The 14,327-nt window shown below is 41.3% G+C and overlaps 1 protein-coding gene across 2 annotated transcripts in view; it reads left to right on the top strand.

Moving 5' to 3' along the window:
* Positions 1-266: 266 nt before the first annotated feature.
* The window catches only part of sh3pxd2b (SH3 and PX domains 2B), a 35,695-nt gene continuing 21,634 nt past the window's right edge, over positions 267-14,327 (top strand). The window contains exons 1-3 of one of the 2 annotated variants that reach the window (XM_034549654.1): positions 267-976; positions 3,758-3,838; positions 12,921-12,996. In XM_034549654.1, coding sequence (XP_034405545.1) covers positions 905-976; positions 3,758-3,838; positions 12,921-12,996 — 229 coding nt within the window. In that variant the 5' untranslated portion in view covers positions 267-904. The remainder of the gene's footprint in view (positions 977-3,757; positions 3,839-12,920; positions 12,997-14,327) is intronic. The other variant, XM_034549655.1, reaches the window with a different exon arrangement.

Genomic DNA, 14,327 nt, shown 5'->3' with positions numbered 1-14,327 from the left:
CACCAGCTCTTTTTCTTTCTTGTATTTAATATGAAAGTATCAACTTTTAAATCTAAACTAAGAATTGCAACACAACTCTGAGATATTAATTAGGAGGAAACAATTAAACGTTCTACTGACATAGCACTTGATTTTGTTAAATTATATAAATAGTTTATTATTTAATATCCAGTTCCTAATACTCAAATGAACGCATTTGGTGTCCATCAGACTGTGGCTCAGGTTTATAGGTTAAGTGTCATCTGACAAACAAAAGGTGCTCTTAAAGAATGCAACAGATGGGATGTACAGCTATAGTAAAAGGAGTTAAGAACTAAATACGGTGTCTTGCCTCAAGATGCTGCGTTTGTTTGATAATACATTTATCTTCAGTATAAAATAGGTTTCACTCTTTAAATCTGTGCATTTTGCACGTCGCTACAGCTTTAAGTGCAGGGATCGAACCCGCGGCTGAGTGGTCCTGCAGCACCCGCGTTCCGCTGTGACGCCGGAGGGCTGGTCCGCGGAGCACACCGTCCCAGTTGCTCGAATGGGAGTGGGCGAGCTGGGATAGGCTGGGAGTTTGGTTTGGAGCCGTCAGCGGGACAGGGACGAGGCACCTAGAAAAGAAGGAGGGGGTGAACGAAGAACCGAGCGACTGTTAACTTCGAGGCTTTCCGAGCGGAGCAACGCACGACGGGACATTTTGACGTGTGGTCGGCGTTACGGAAAAGAGCATTTGTTGCGTTCAGGGGTCTCACGGAGCTGAGCGCCGCGGATGACCAAAAGAAGCGTCGCCGGGGCAAACTTTCTCCACCCGGTGTTTTTTATCGTTTAGTAAAAAACCCAACCGGGGATTCAGTTTTTTCTTCTTTTTTTTTTTTTTGTTGCCTGTGTTTAACGGAGGCGTAAAGAAGAGGACGTCATGCCACGGCGCACCGTGCAAGAAGTATTAGTGCAAGATGTCCAGAAGCGGAGAAATCCGAACAAACACTACGTAAGACACGTTTTAATATCATAACCACGTCGCTTCGACTGCTTGAAAAGTGAGCAACAGATCGAGGTTTATTTCTGCAACTCTTCTCTCTTTCTTGTCGGGGGGTGAAAAGTAAAAACAAAGGGAGTGTCAAATTACAGTTTACCGAGCCACGCCAAGCCCGACTGTTAGGTTTGTTTTAGACCAATCCTGATTTGATATTCAAGAATGATCTTACCATGGAGACTGGAGACAGTTATGTCTGGCCAGTTCTTTGTTTGGGTCTGAGATTTAACCACACACTGGTGTCTTCATACTCAGAGGGATTACGGTCAGTGTTGTTGTGTTTGGATCACGTCAAAGAGCCTCCAAATGGGATGTGGCTCATGTGACTTATAACCCTGTCTAAGTCTGCATACTGTCAATGTAGTAACCCGTGCATATGTGTGTGAATATAGGTAATATAGGTATTCTGCCAGAGTCTGCTGTCCAACAAGGATACTTTATTGTGCTTATTATGTGCCTGCTGCCTCTTGTGTGCCATCAGAAAACATTTTAATAGGCAAATCAGTCCAGTCCACAAAACCCCAGGATTAATCCCCCAGAATTCAAATTGAGCATTTAAGCTTTGTCATGTCTCCGGCTCTCCAATTTACTCAGAAAAGCCTACACTACAGGCACTGGTTACCAGGAAGTAGAACACAAGGCAATGTTTGAGCAAGGCAAGGGCCTAGACATAATTAACTGTATGTCATGTTGTATTTATAGTTGTATCACTTCAGTTTTATAGTACATTCTATAGTTTTTATTTGGGCCTACGCCTGTTTTAGTGTTTTACTTTATTAGGGCAGTTTAATAGCTGGCGTGTCTGTGTTCAGCCAAATGTATTGATTATTTACACAGAATAAGTATAGTTCTGTTGCAGATGTTTAAAAATGGAGAATACCCAGATGGCAAGTGATCATTCTATGAGGGGAAGGAGAAAGGTAGAGGGAGAGAGTAAGACAAATAATAAATGTGTAGTCATTTTCCTGCTTCAACAATCATCCCCCCCTGGTACTGCAAAGTGATGTGGGAGACAAGAATGTCAAGAAGACAAAGGGCCATTGCTCTCTTTTCGGCGATTCTCAAACAGTGGAGCTTTCATCGTTTCGGGGGATGGATGAGGGCGAAAGGTGCACACAGTTCGTTTTAAAGTAACACATATGCCATAATGCGATCCAGAGGGCCAGCAGTGAGAGCCACTGCCAAGGCCTCAGCAGGTGTTCCTGTTAGTTCCGTGTACATGGTGCGTGCGCTTGTGGGTGTGCCCTTGTGCATATGTCGGTTCGCATTCATATACATGTGAAAATGATGCCCGGATTAAAGGACCAACAGACCTTACACCACTGTGAGTTTTAGTGGTCAAGGACACAGAGTTCTCGAGGTCCTGTGTCTTCTCCACCTGTCTGTTTTGTTCCTCTGGTACTCTCTTTACACGTGCAGGCCGGACACACAAAATCTTCCAGAACCCCGGAGGTGCAGTTAATTGAACACAAAGCAGCTTATAGCTCTCCTGCTCATCAGAGTTGAACCCATCGCGTACAAAGGAAAGAACACCTGAAAAATCCCATTCCTAGGAGACGTACAGATATGACCTTTTATGTTGCCAGAATTATTGTTTCAATGAGAAGCTTTTATAGCCAAAGTTATAGCTTCCCCTGGTTTTCCTCAGAGCTATGGCCTCAGCTTCAATTGGGATTGTAGGTGTTGTAGTTGCAGATTAGAGAGTTTATTTTTCTTCATTATTTTTGGAGCATGGAAAAAATGTAAACCTTTCTTCATAATGGTTTTACACCTTAATGTTGAGAATGAAGCAACTAGATGTTGGCCGGAGACAATACCACCCAAAAATGTTATTGTGTCGATGGCCCTCCATTGGGTCAAGTTTACACACACCGACACATACCTCTTTTTATTTGATGAAGACAGCCTCCCCGCTGGTCCATATAGCTCCTACAGTTGGTCCATCCATGGCCTCGTCTGACTTTACTGCCCCGAAAGCGGGAGCGAGGCCAGAGAAGGTCTGGGAGCAGGGCCAACAGCCTTCAGCCAGACCCTGTGAGCCACCAGGGAGTTTCCAATCACCTCCCTGCCTCTCCCCGTCTGCTTTTTCTTTAGAGAACAAAATAAAGAATGGTGTCTGTTTGCCTGTAGACTGCAATGATTAGGCTTGATGCTTTTGGATCGATGCTTTGTGCTGTTTTACTGTTGGTAACATGTGGAATTTGCAGTGGCATATGTTCATGTTACAAGAAGTACATTTTTGTTAACTTGGCTTTACAAAAGGGTAACAACAGTTTATCTCTGCATTCTAATGGTGTTGGGACAGTTTGCAGACATTTTTAATGTGATGTTATTTCATATTGAAGTCTTCCCATCAAACTCATGAACTGACGTCTCCATTGCTGCTTTTACTGCTCAGGTCCTTTTATTGCAATAGCTGCCACGACGACGTGCGCCAATTTTGACGAGACGGCATTTTCAAATCTGCTGGACAATGACTTCCTCTTCAGCAGGAAGTGACGCAGATGAACTGGGAAATGCAGTAATGGGATATCCCTGTTGCGTTCATGTGAGCGGATGATGACAGTCGCTGACGAGCGTGCTGTCGGCCTTTCCTCACGCTACCCTGTAGGAGTGGTCACAGCACTGCCAGTTACTGACACCATGAGTCAGGAGTGATGCCCCCGGGGATTTGAACCGTCAAGTAACGGGTTGACTGTTTGTTATTTTTAAAACACGTCTTTTCTGTTTTCGCAGGTTTACATCATCAAAGTGTCCTGGAGCGATGGCAGCACAGAAAACATTTACAGACGCTACAGCAAGTTCTTTGACCTCCAGGTGAGTGCATGTTTGCGTGTGTGATAGCGCGTAAAAGGCATGATTGTGACGAGTTGTAACTTTTCCACCAGTGAAGACGAGCGTGTACCAGGAAGTGAATGGAAGCACTCTCTCCATTTAACACTGTCCCCCTGTCGATGTAGTGCTTGTGGCCGAGTCCTCCCTGCTCCACCCGTATGACACTGGTAATTAAATTGTGCGCGAGGAGTCGGAAAATGTCCCGATGAAGTTAATAGAGGACAGTGATGAATGCGACGACCACACTGATGACCACAGACATGTCTGAATCATTCTGGAACGTCACACTGGCAGTGTGTGTTGCACAAGGAGGGAATCTCATTAGTATCCCAGTTTCCCTTCCTCTTTCGAAGGTAATGGATCCGAGGCCCTGGCCACGTTTGAGCTTAGAGAGCATAGACTCCAGGAAATCCAGAAAGGCAACTGCCTTTAATTGACACAGTCAATTTAGGCGGAGCGTACTGTCATTCCTGATTTGATTAAATTCCTTTTAATTGATTAGGATGGTCAAAGCATGAGCAATGAAATCCAGAATTATAATGTTCCACGTGTTTCTTTCTGGGGCTTCAAGTATCATGTCTTACCAGAAGAATATAAAGTATTTCAGTAATTAGTAATGGCATGAGTTCGACTTCAGGCTTCAAAAGCTCTAAACAGTATTACTTTTAAATCAGATCACAGCACACTTATGATTGTTTCTTAATCGTTGCACCGTTCTGTTGTTGAGACCATGCCAAAGTAAAAGTCCACGTGTAGCTATGAACACAAAGTTTTGTTGTGTGTATTCAACAAATGTGGGCTTAAAACGTCTATTTGCTGATTACCAAGAACATTTGAAAGGGGTATCAAGTCATCTATGCCCTGCCCACTGCTGAGCTATTGTCAAACAGTTAGGGCTACAGTTGAACTTGACTCTTCTCACACAAGCACAGACCCTATCACTCCTTTTTTAATTAATATTTCTGCCAATATAGACCCTCGTATTTGAAGTTGCATTCTCCTAAAAGAAACAATAAAGTCTGTCTGTCTGGTTGGTTGTGTAACGGACCACTGTCTATCCATGATCCGTACAGATCCCCCCCTCACGGTTCGGCACGCATGTGAACCGCAGATTACTTAAACAGTTTAACATTAACCATCACGGTGTGAAATAAAGTTTTACTGGCGATCTGTATCTGCCAATATTTAGAAAAATACACGATCAGGACATCAGCATTTGTGCTTTTCTTGTCGCCGATATCTAATAATGTTACATTGTAAACAACACTAACAGTTAACAAACGGACATTCCATTCATTTACATTATGATGCATTCAGGCTCTGTTCAGTGAAAATTAGCATTGGATTGAAGGTAGACGGTGACTTTTATGATCTGTTGCACCACTAGTATCTGTGTCTGTTTGTTTGTGTTATGCTTTTCTGGATTAAGTACTGTATAACCAGTTCAAGATTTTTGATTTTTTTCACTGGAATTCAGGCTTCCGTATCTATTTTCAATGACATATATAGAGTTCAAAGTGTTTTTTTTATGTTTTGAAGATTGCGACACAATTTCATTAAGCTTTGGTAAAAGAATCATAATTACGGTGATCCAATAAATTCGGTGTGATCATTCGGCCTTAGCCCTGCTTTTACCTTTGATGATTTTGGCTCAAGAAGAAGGCTCTTTCAGACCTTGTTAGTGGGACTAAGTGAGGAGGAGGAAATTGGGTAAACCTTCAAATGATTCTGTCTCCAGAAATTGTGAGTTTTTCAAAACCAGAAATCTTAGCAGCGGATGAAGATTAAAACATCCGGCCATATTGTAAAACTCGTTGCTCGTCACGTTGCCAAAGACTCACCGTGTCGGATCAATGGCATTGAACCAGAAGAGCATATGTGAGATATTTTCAGTGATTAGCATATGTGAAATATTTCCATATTTTCGGTGAGGGAGATGCAGATAAACCCAATTGGAGAGATTAAGAGCCAATCGCTTATCTCCCGTTAGATTTGGCATTGACATATTATAAGCCACCTTAAGGCCGTGGGTATTTCTTCCAGAAAAGTGGCGACTTGGAATGATGTGACACAGAGATTAAACCCGTTTTATGTCGCAGCATTGTTTGTACAATTTATTCAAAACTTTTTGTGATCTTTTTGATGACGAGCTATTTAATCATGTATGTGACTTGTTACACTGGTGACTGTGATGAGGGATAAGGCAGTGGTTTGACATCATCAGGCGTCATCCCAGGTGCCGGGCCAGGATACTGACAAAGAGATGAGTCATGCAGCTCCTCTCGTTACCGTTTCTTCATTTCATGGCATCCTCCTTTGCTTTTTTTTTCTCCAACCTATGCTGCCTGTATCCTGTCTGCTCTGGTCTCTCTTATTCTCTCTGATGCTTTTGTCTTGCCTTTTATATGCAGGAGTGTTTTATGTGAATAGAGAAAAGATGATACTGTAAAAGAAGAAAAGACACAAAGTGGTCACTGGTCATACCAAAAGCCTCAGAGCTAGACAGGAAGTGTTATTCACCACATCCTGCCAACACAGCTCAACCAAACTGCTGATGCCGTAGTTCAACCCAAGACAATTTGGTCTTTTTGTGGAACACTGACCACAGACTGTTTACTCACTCACTGACTTCAATAGGATTTCTACAATTATGAAGGGAATTTGCATTCTTCTAGATCGGCGTTGTTGTTCCAATCCATATTTTATAATCAGATGGCACATTATAAGTTCCTCTTCAAAATATCTGGACCAAGTTGTGTGGAGCAGAAACACACACACACACACACACACGTGCACGTGTATCATTAGATTATAATAATCGTATCACAAATTTACATTCCTTTTGAAATAAGTTATGTCACAATAACTGTGTTTCTGTGGAACAAGCAGATCGTTCGTGTTTAAACTAGTGCATAACATCTTGCATGTCTGGCAACAGTCACTTCCTGAGAATACTTGACCAACATCCAGACACTCCTCTCACCTGAGATATTTCTCCCCCACATATTCTATGTAGCTACTCCCCCTACATACCATCAGGAAGTGCAGTATCCATTGCTACATCCCAGTGAACGGTGTGACAGGATCACATAGTGTGCATTTTTATATAAAACCTGTGTTAAATTGTGAACAAAAATAGACGGCTCTCTTGCTTAAGAAGGAAGGAAAGTGCCGAGACTTTTTGTCACGGGGTCATCAACTTGATTTCCATGTCACCAAGACTAGTTTCCATGCTGCACACACTTCACAAGCATTCCCAGCATCTTTGGGTACAGGATACACTCCTACTTTAAAGCTGGAGCAAAAAATGCAATAAACTGTATGTTGCTTATCCTGAGCTGCACAGCTGTCACATAATGTCCATCCATTTTAAGTGTATTTAGCCTAGAGCAATGAGGCTGCCTGTTGTGCACATTCCACCACTCAGCAACAATATACTAATTTCCTTATTGTACACAGTCATGTTCAGAATATAATGTGCATCCTTAAGCAGTGCAATTTGTTCCTGGAACAATAATTCCCAACATGTGTTTTTACTAAGGGAATGCTGAAAGATAGGTCCATAATTTACTGCAGTAAATGTTATGTTTATGTCAGAGATCTAGATGGTGTGGACTAAATGTTCTGAAAGAAAGAAAAAAAGAGTCAGAATTAAGTGTGTTGTCAAAAACTATTTAACTCACTGAAATTGCCTTTGGTAACATAGATGAAGATGAACTATTGCTGGGATTGTTCTCTTGTTCTCTGTTTTGTCTTAACCTGCTTATTCATGTGTGTTTGATTATGACTGCTGGGGACGGAGGTGGTTTGTAAGCAGCGGGGAGTCAGCAGTGTGCAATGGGAGCTCTGTTTAGTTGTTCATCATATTACACAATGTGCTGTTATTGAGCAATCATGGTTTGGATGACGTCAGCATAAAGTATTTATAAAACCTGCCTTTTAGTACTAACACTGAGGTTGTATGTATATTGATGATACATAGATGTTATTAATAATAATCATCCATTTAATTTATATAGCGCTTTTTAAGATACTCAAAAACACTTTACATGTTACATTATACACAGCTACGGGGAGCAATGCAGGGTTAAGTGTCTTGCTCAAGGACACATCGACTAGGGCGGGGGATTGAACTGCCAACCCCCTGATTGAAAGACGGGCATGCTAACCACTGACCCACAGTCGCCCCGTTAATCATCCAGCCAATCATTACACATACCTGCTTACGGATGCCACAGATACTTTCTTTATTCTCAAGTTTACCATCAGCTCAGCCTGCGTTAACAGTATGGTTGTCTGTAAAGGGTTAAAAATGACCTCAAGCAGTGGAATAAGTAAAAAAAAAAAAGATAGGCATGTTGCAAGAGAGCAGCTATTGTTCTCTGGCATTTTGAACTCTGATTCAAGAAAGTCTTGTCTGTCTCAGATGTTTTCTATGTTATGCCTTTATTTGAAGGTTACAAGCGGATATGGACTAGACAAATTATAGCTCCTTAGAAGATTGTGTTAGCCTCTGCATCAGTGTACAGTACAGTTGCATATTTACAGACAATGGAAAGCTTTATTAACTGTAGTGAATCAATGACTGAATTGTGTAAACTGACACATCACAATTAAGAGAACATGTATTAAATAGATATTTCACAGTTTATGCTCACTCCTTCCATTATTGCATTGCTCTGCCAGATGAAAGCTGAACTGCATGTTGAAATCTGGATATCTTCCGAGCATTGTTTGAAATGATGGCAATATCTTCTCCTAATGCATTCAAGTCAATTAATTGTGAAAAAAGGTTTATTGCATTTCAAGGGTTTGAACTTGAATTGTAATATTCTGACACAATGTACAGAGATATCATACTAGAGCTAATTACATTACATTACATGTCATTTAGCTGACGTTTTTATCCAAAGCGACTTACAATAAGTGCATTAAACCATGAGTCCAAACTCAGAACAACAAGAATCAAGCAAGTACAATTTCTTCAATAACGTTAAACTACAAAGTGCTATCAGTAAGAGACATGTAAGTGCTACCAAAGTGCTACTACGGCGCTACCTTCCCTATTCAAGGTATAGTAAAAAAAGATGTGTTTTTAGTTTGCGACGGAAGATGTAGAGACTTTCTGCTGTCCTGATGTCAATGGGGAGCTCGTTCCACCAATGAGGAGCCAGCACAGCAAACAGTCGTGACTTTGTTGAGTGTTTAGCTCGAAGTGAAGGAGCTACAAGCCGATTGGCAGAAGCCGAGCGAAGTGAACGAGGTGGGGTGTACGGTTTGACCATGTCCTGGATGTAGACTGGACCCGATCTGTTCGCAGCACTGTACGCAAGTACCAATGTTTTGAAGCGGATGGGGGCGGCCACCGGTAACCAGTGAAGGTCGCGGAGGAGCGGAGTAGTGTGGGTAAACTTCGGGAGGTTGAAGACCAGTCGAGCAGCTGCATTCTGGATGAGCTGTAGAGGTCGAATGACATTAGCAGGTAGACCTGCCAGGAGGGAGTTACAGTAGTCGAGCCGTGAGATGACCAGAACCTGTGCCGCCTTCTGAGTGAGAAAAGGTTGTATTCTCCTGATGTTGTACAGCATTTACCTACAGGAGCTAATGAGGTCATAGACTGAAGTGATCATTTGTATAAGCTGTTGTACTATGTGTTTTTACTATAGCACTAATATTTATCATTCACAATAACATACTTGAGAATACAGCCTTGGAAAGCCATGTGGCACTTGACTGTGTTCCACCGTGGCCCGTCATCCTCCTGCCTGTAAAGCACCAATATTTAATGTTGGGCGCATGATGTAACTGGTATTTTGAAGAGACATATTTACTCTCTCCAGATGCCTTTTCTTGTTTGAGTGGCTCTGATTACAGAGTAGATACAAGGTCTAGAGTAGACACAGAGACTGGGTGTGTCCACTCTGCACTCGCAGTCAGACACATGGGAACAATTACAGTGTGTGGGGTACAAGCTCCTCTGTGTTTGTCTCTCTTTGCTCACGCTGTGTCTCTTAAGTTGGTGCTGTGTCATTGATGAAGCATCTGACTGATCTGAGCCAAGGAGATTGTTGATTTGTGAGTTTAGTGCTTTAAAAAAAAAAAAAAATGTTATTCCTTTTTTTTTCTTTTCTGCTGCATCTTAAACAATGAGACTAAAGACTATAAAGTGGACTGACTCACCAACGAGGGTTCATGGCTCACTATACTACCCCCATTCCTTTTGTATTGTCCTTTTGTTTAACAGTGGGACACTGAGCTTTAGCAGTTATAGCCAAAGACGTCATTTTAGTGCAACCGTATCTGAATGGAGATTCAAGAGTATTAAACATGCCCCTGTCATACATTTTTCTTCTTCTGATGAAACAAATCCGAGACCGAGTTGTGATAACATCCTCGTTGGGTTTGAGGTTCTCAAGTTTTCTGAGATGCAATTAATACCAACGCTTGTGTCTGCGAGGCATCGTTAATTGAATTATTTGTTTTGTAGCTACTCATATCGTTATTGGACTCATCACAGTGGACTACTATTATTCTTTGGCCAACTTAAGGCCTGATAAGTTACAAAGGCTAGTTGAGGTAGAAGAGTTGGTGCAGTTTATACATCGGTAAAGAATTAGTTAGGATTCCAAAGCCGGTGTCTATTTCTTGGCATGCTTGAAGATTTGAGGCTTGTATATTTCAACAGAGGGTCTTGAATATCAGGTCAAAATGAGATTGTTGAACTACCTAGTACAATAGATGGAATAAGGCTGTTGCACAACATGTTCAAATTGATACAAACGGAGGAGCAAGAGTTAGTGAAAAAATAAAGTGGGGAAGAGAAAACAAAGATCTGTAGACATTCATTCATTCACCTGTAAAACAAATGTCCCCTCAGATGCTCGAACATGCATCATGTTTCAAACTAGTGCCTTCCATCCATATGCATGTACCTGTCCAGCACTAAAATATATCTTTATGTCATGGATGTTTACATGGGGGACATCTGTTTCAATTTTACCATCTATTCTTCTGGCTTGGTCCGCATCACAGTGGCAAGAGGGCAAGCTGTCACACAGTTATTCCATATTTTCCCCTCAAAATAGAGAAGTATCGAAGCCAATCTAATTAGGGGATTTAAGGCTGTTTAATCTACATGCCACTCATTAAGTTATGGCACAACACCACATGTTTGGAATCTGACCAGACTGAAACCATCCAAAGAAAGTAATTAATAGAAAATACCTTTTGGCTCATATCTATGCCTTTCCCATAACCTCCCCCATCGCCACACCTCATATCACACCTCCCACCGTGTCTGTTGGTTTTGACTAAATGCAACATATTGTTTCTTTCAAATTTACCTACGGTCATTTTATGATAGCTTTACTCATTAATGTTGTGAGACAACTTGCTGTAGAAGCTACGTGATTACACTAGGGGAAAAAAACCTGTACGCTAACATATTAGCAGTATCAGGGCCGATATCGTCTCACAGAAATACCAGCTATTCACTGAAATGAATAATAAGAAAAAGTCAGGTGATGACATGCAGCTCGCTACTGCAACTTGCATCCTCCAGCCAGCGATGTGCATGGCTTGTGTTTCATTACCCACATGTCTAAAATTAGATTCAAGAGTAGGTGGATCAGAGGAGGCTGATGAGTGATTGGATATTTTGAGTCAGTTATGGTTCATGTTGACAGCAGCCAGGATGCTTCTTATTGTGACGTGTGGGAACACCAAAGCAAATGGCAAATGTACCTTACTGACCACAACCAACCGTTATATTTATGTGACAACATCTAAGCCCATAAAGGACAAATTATGGATCATTTCTGTATACATTTACTGTGAGATGGGAAAGTTTAGCCATTGAGGGTAAAAATACATACCGAAGCCCCAATTCTAGAACATTCTTGTTGGGTATTGCATGTGCTGCATATTCTAGAAATGAGTCCCTCATACCATTCAAGGTACCGCGATATTTAACATGGGGGTGGGGGGGGGGGGTGAAAATCCAACCTGGCTTGGAAATCTGGAGAGCCAACTTGTTTTGACCCTTATACTGTATGTCTCTATGGAGCACAGCCTTGATAGATATAATGTTATCAGGATGACATTGGGAAGACCATAGTCAGAAATGCAGTTAATCTCATAATATCATAGTCCTTATATGTAGCCTTCACATGGTGAACTCTAACTGCAACTAAAGACCAGCTGAATCTTTAACAATGTTGTTTTTATTAGTTTGGAGCATAAGATCATACAACGTGGTGTCCCCCTGATTTCAGCTAAAGCTTGACACAATGCAACTGGGGAAGTCTACGGATGGGACTGTCACTCATCCATCTGTCAACAGATAACATTGACACTAGAGTCTTTCGTGTATTCACATTTGACTCAGTATTGCATGCTTATATTTGAGCTCAGACACAATATCTTAAAAGTGAGAAAATTAGACGTGTTGCACCTCCATCGCTGAAAAGTCAGTACCATGTTTGGCTGTTTGATGTCAACACCTGGTACTGAAACCAAACACTGTAACTGTGTATGTCCTGTTTTGATGAGCGAATGTGGTTTGATGACAAGAAAATATACGCCAAAAAGTCACTACAGAGGGTGTAATTCAATAACTGGTATGCCCCTTTTATATCAAGTAGGAATAAAGGTTTCACTCTGAACGACTGTGTGAGTTTTAAAGAGATGGAAAAGAATGATCAAGAGAAGTGGTGATCGGCAGATCTAAGGAACCACTGCTCTCTGGCCATCACAATTATAGAAATAGAAATGTTCCACTATGTCAGTGGTGCCTTGCTGCTAACAGCCCCTTTGCTGCAACAACATACAGTATGAAGCAGAGGGGAAAAACCATACCATCTGCTCAGGACATTCCTAATCATTGGCAGACCTTTCTTTTATTGGCCGAATTTCTTGTAGGAACTGCTGATTTTGTAAAAATGTGAACCCTTCCTCTCCGGCCTTCGGTATCATGTGGCGTGTAATGTGGCGGGCATGTTTATGTACATGTGTGAGTGTAAATTCTTTGTGTGCTAATAAGTCTTAATTAATTGTGGTGTTTCAGATGGAATTGCTGGACAAATTCCCAGTGGAAGGAGGCCAGAAAGACCCTAAGCGCAGGATCATTCCTTTCCTACCAGGTAAGAGTTAAGCACACGGTGTCCCCCAAGGCCCCTTCACACACATGCACACACACACACACACACACACACAATTGTGGGTTGTTTAGAGTAAACAGAGGAAGAACTATTTTCATATTAAATGAAGTAATTTCAAGAAAAATGTCCAACATGTACTGTTTCTGAAAATTGAGGGTTTGCTGCTTTCACTTATTTCTAATAATACTTTTTGAGTTTTGGACTGTTGGTTGGACAAAGATTAAAAGATGAATCAATTTATCTAGAAAAATTGCAATGGATTTAATTGTTTGTGGCAGACTTACTTATACTTGCAAAGCATGCACATAACTAGAAACAAAGAACAGTGGAACTCCTGGATAATCAATTAAATCACAATGTATTTCCTCCTCGCTGTTATGTTGCGTCTTTACCTCATTCTTGACTTCTCCATCACGCACATTTGCACACACGGGGTTAATTAACATTGTGGACAACAGTGACTCACTCACAGGCTGGGAATGAACTGAGAGAAGCAACATATGTTTCACAAAAAAGAACCGACCTGAACAAACTGCCGCAATGATTATTGGCCTCAAACTAACTTTCTGAACGAAGGAATTAAGAAATTATAATTGTATATCTGCTCTTTAAACGCTCCCGTGAATAGGCATGTAGCCCATAGACATACGAGACAATTATATAGCGTGTTGTTGGAGCCTTTATGTAAAACATTAAATATCTAAGAATACTACCTGTGATCATAAAACTAAATGGTTCCAATGCAAACATTCATTATGAGCTGTTTCGTCTGCACTTTGATGCTGAATCATCATCTTGTTTAAAACAGTGGTTTCTTCTTTTTAGTTTCCATTACTCTCTGACCAGTGCAAGTGGCAATGACGTTTGTTTGGAATGAGAGGCTTTGGGTGTGCATAACCAACTTTTGAAATAGTTGGAGATTAAGCTCCTGCTGAAAGTTATCCGTTATGAGAGTTTAGAAGGAAAGCCTCACCCAAAGACCCGCCCACATCTCCCCTACCAGGCGAGTGGGGGATAGGATTCTTTTTTTTGGTGGAAAAACATGTCTGGAACTCATTGAGAGAATACATACACAAAACACACACACACACACACATTCAGACTATTTGATAGACTCAGAGTACGAGGAGTAAGAATGATAGAAAGACACTGCTGTTTATTCTATCCCCTGCAATCTCCTTCTATGGCAGATCAAGCATACTGGCCATGGATACTCTAATGAATTCTCATCGACATTAAACGCTTTCTACTTCCTTCCTGCTTTTTACATTTACACCCTGAAATTGTAGATATTCTCTTAAATATCGGTCTCC

The sequence above is a fragment of the Cyclopterus lumpus genome, chromosome 14, assembly GCF_009769545.1.
Source record: "Cyclopterus lumpus isolate fCycLum1 chromosome 14, fCycLum1.pri, whole genome shotgun sequence".
In the NCBI taxonomy this organism is placed as follows: domain Eukaryota; kingdom Metazoa; phylum Chordata; class Actinopteri; order Perciformes; family Cyclopteridae; genus Cyclopterus; species Cyclopterus lumpus.
This window is presented reverse-complemented; position numbering and strand designations above follow the sequence as displayed.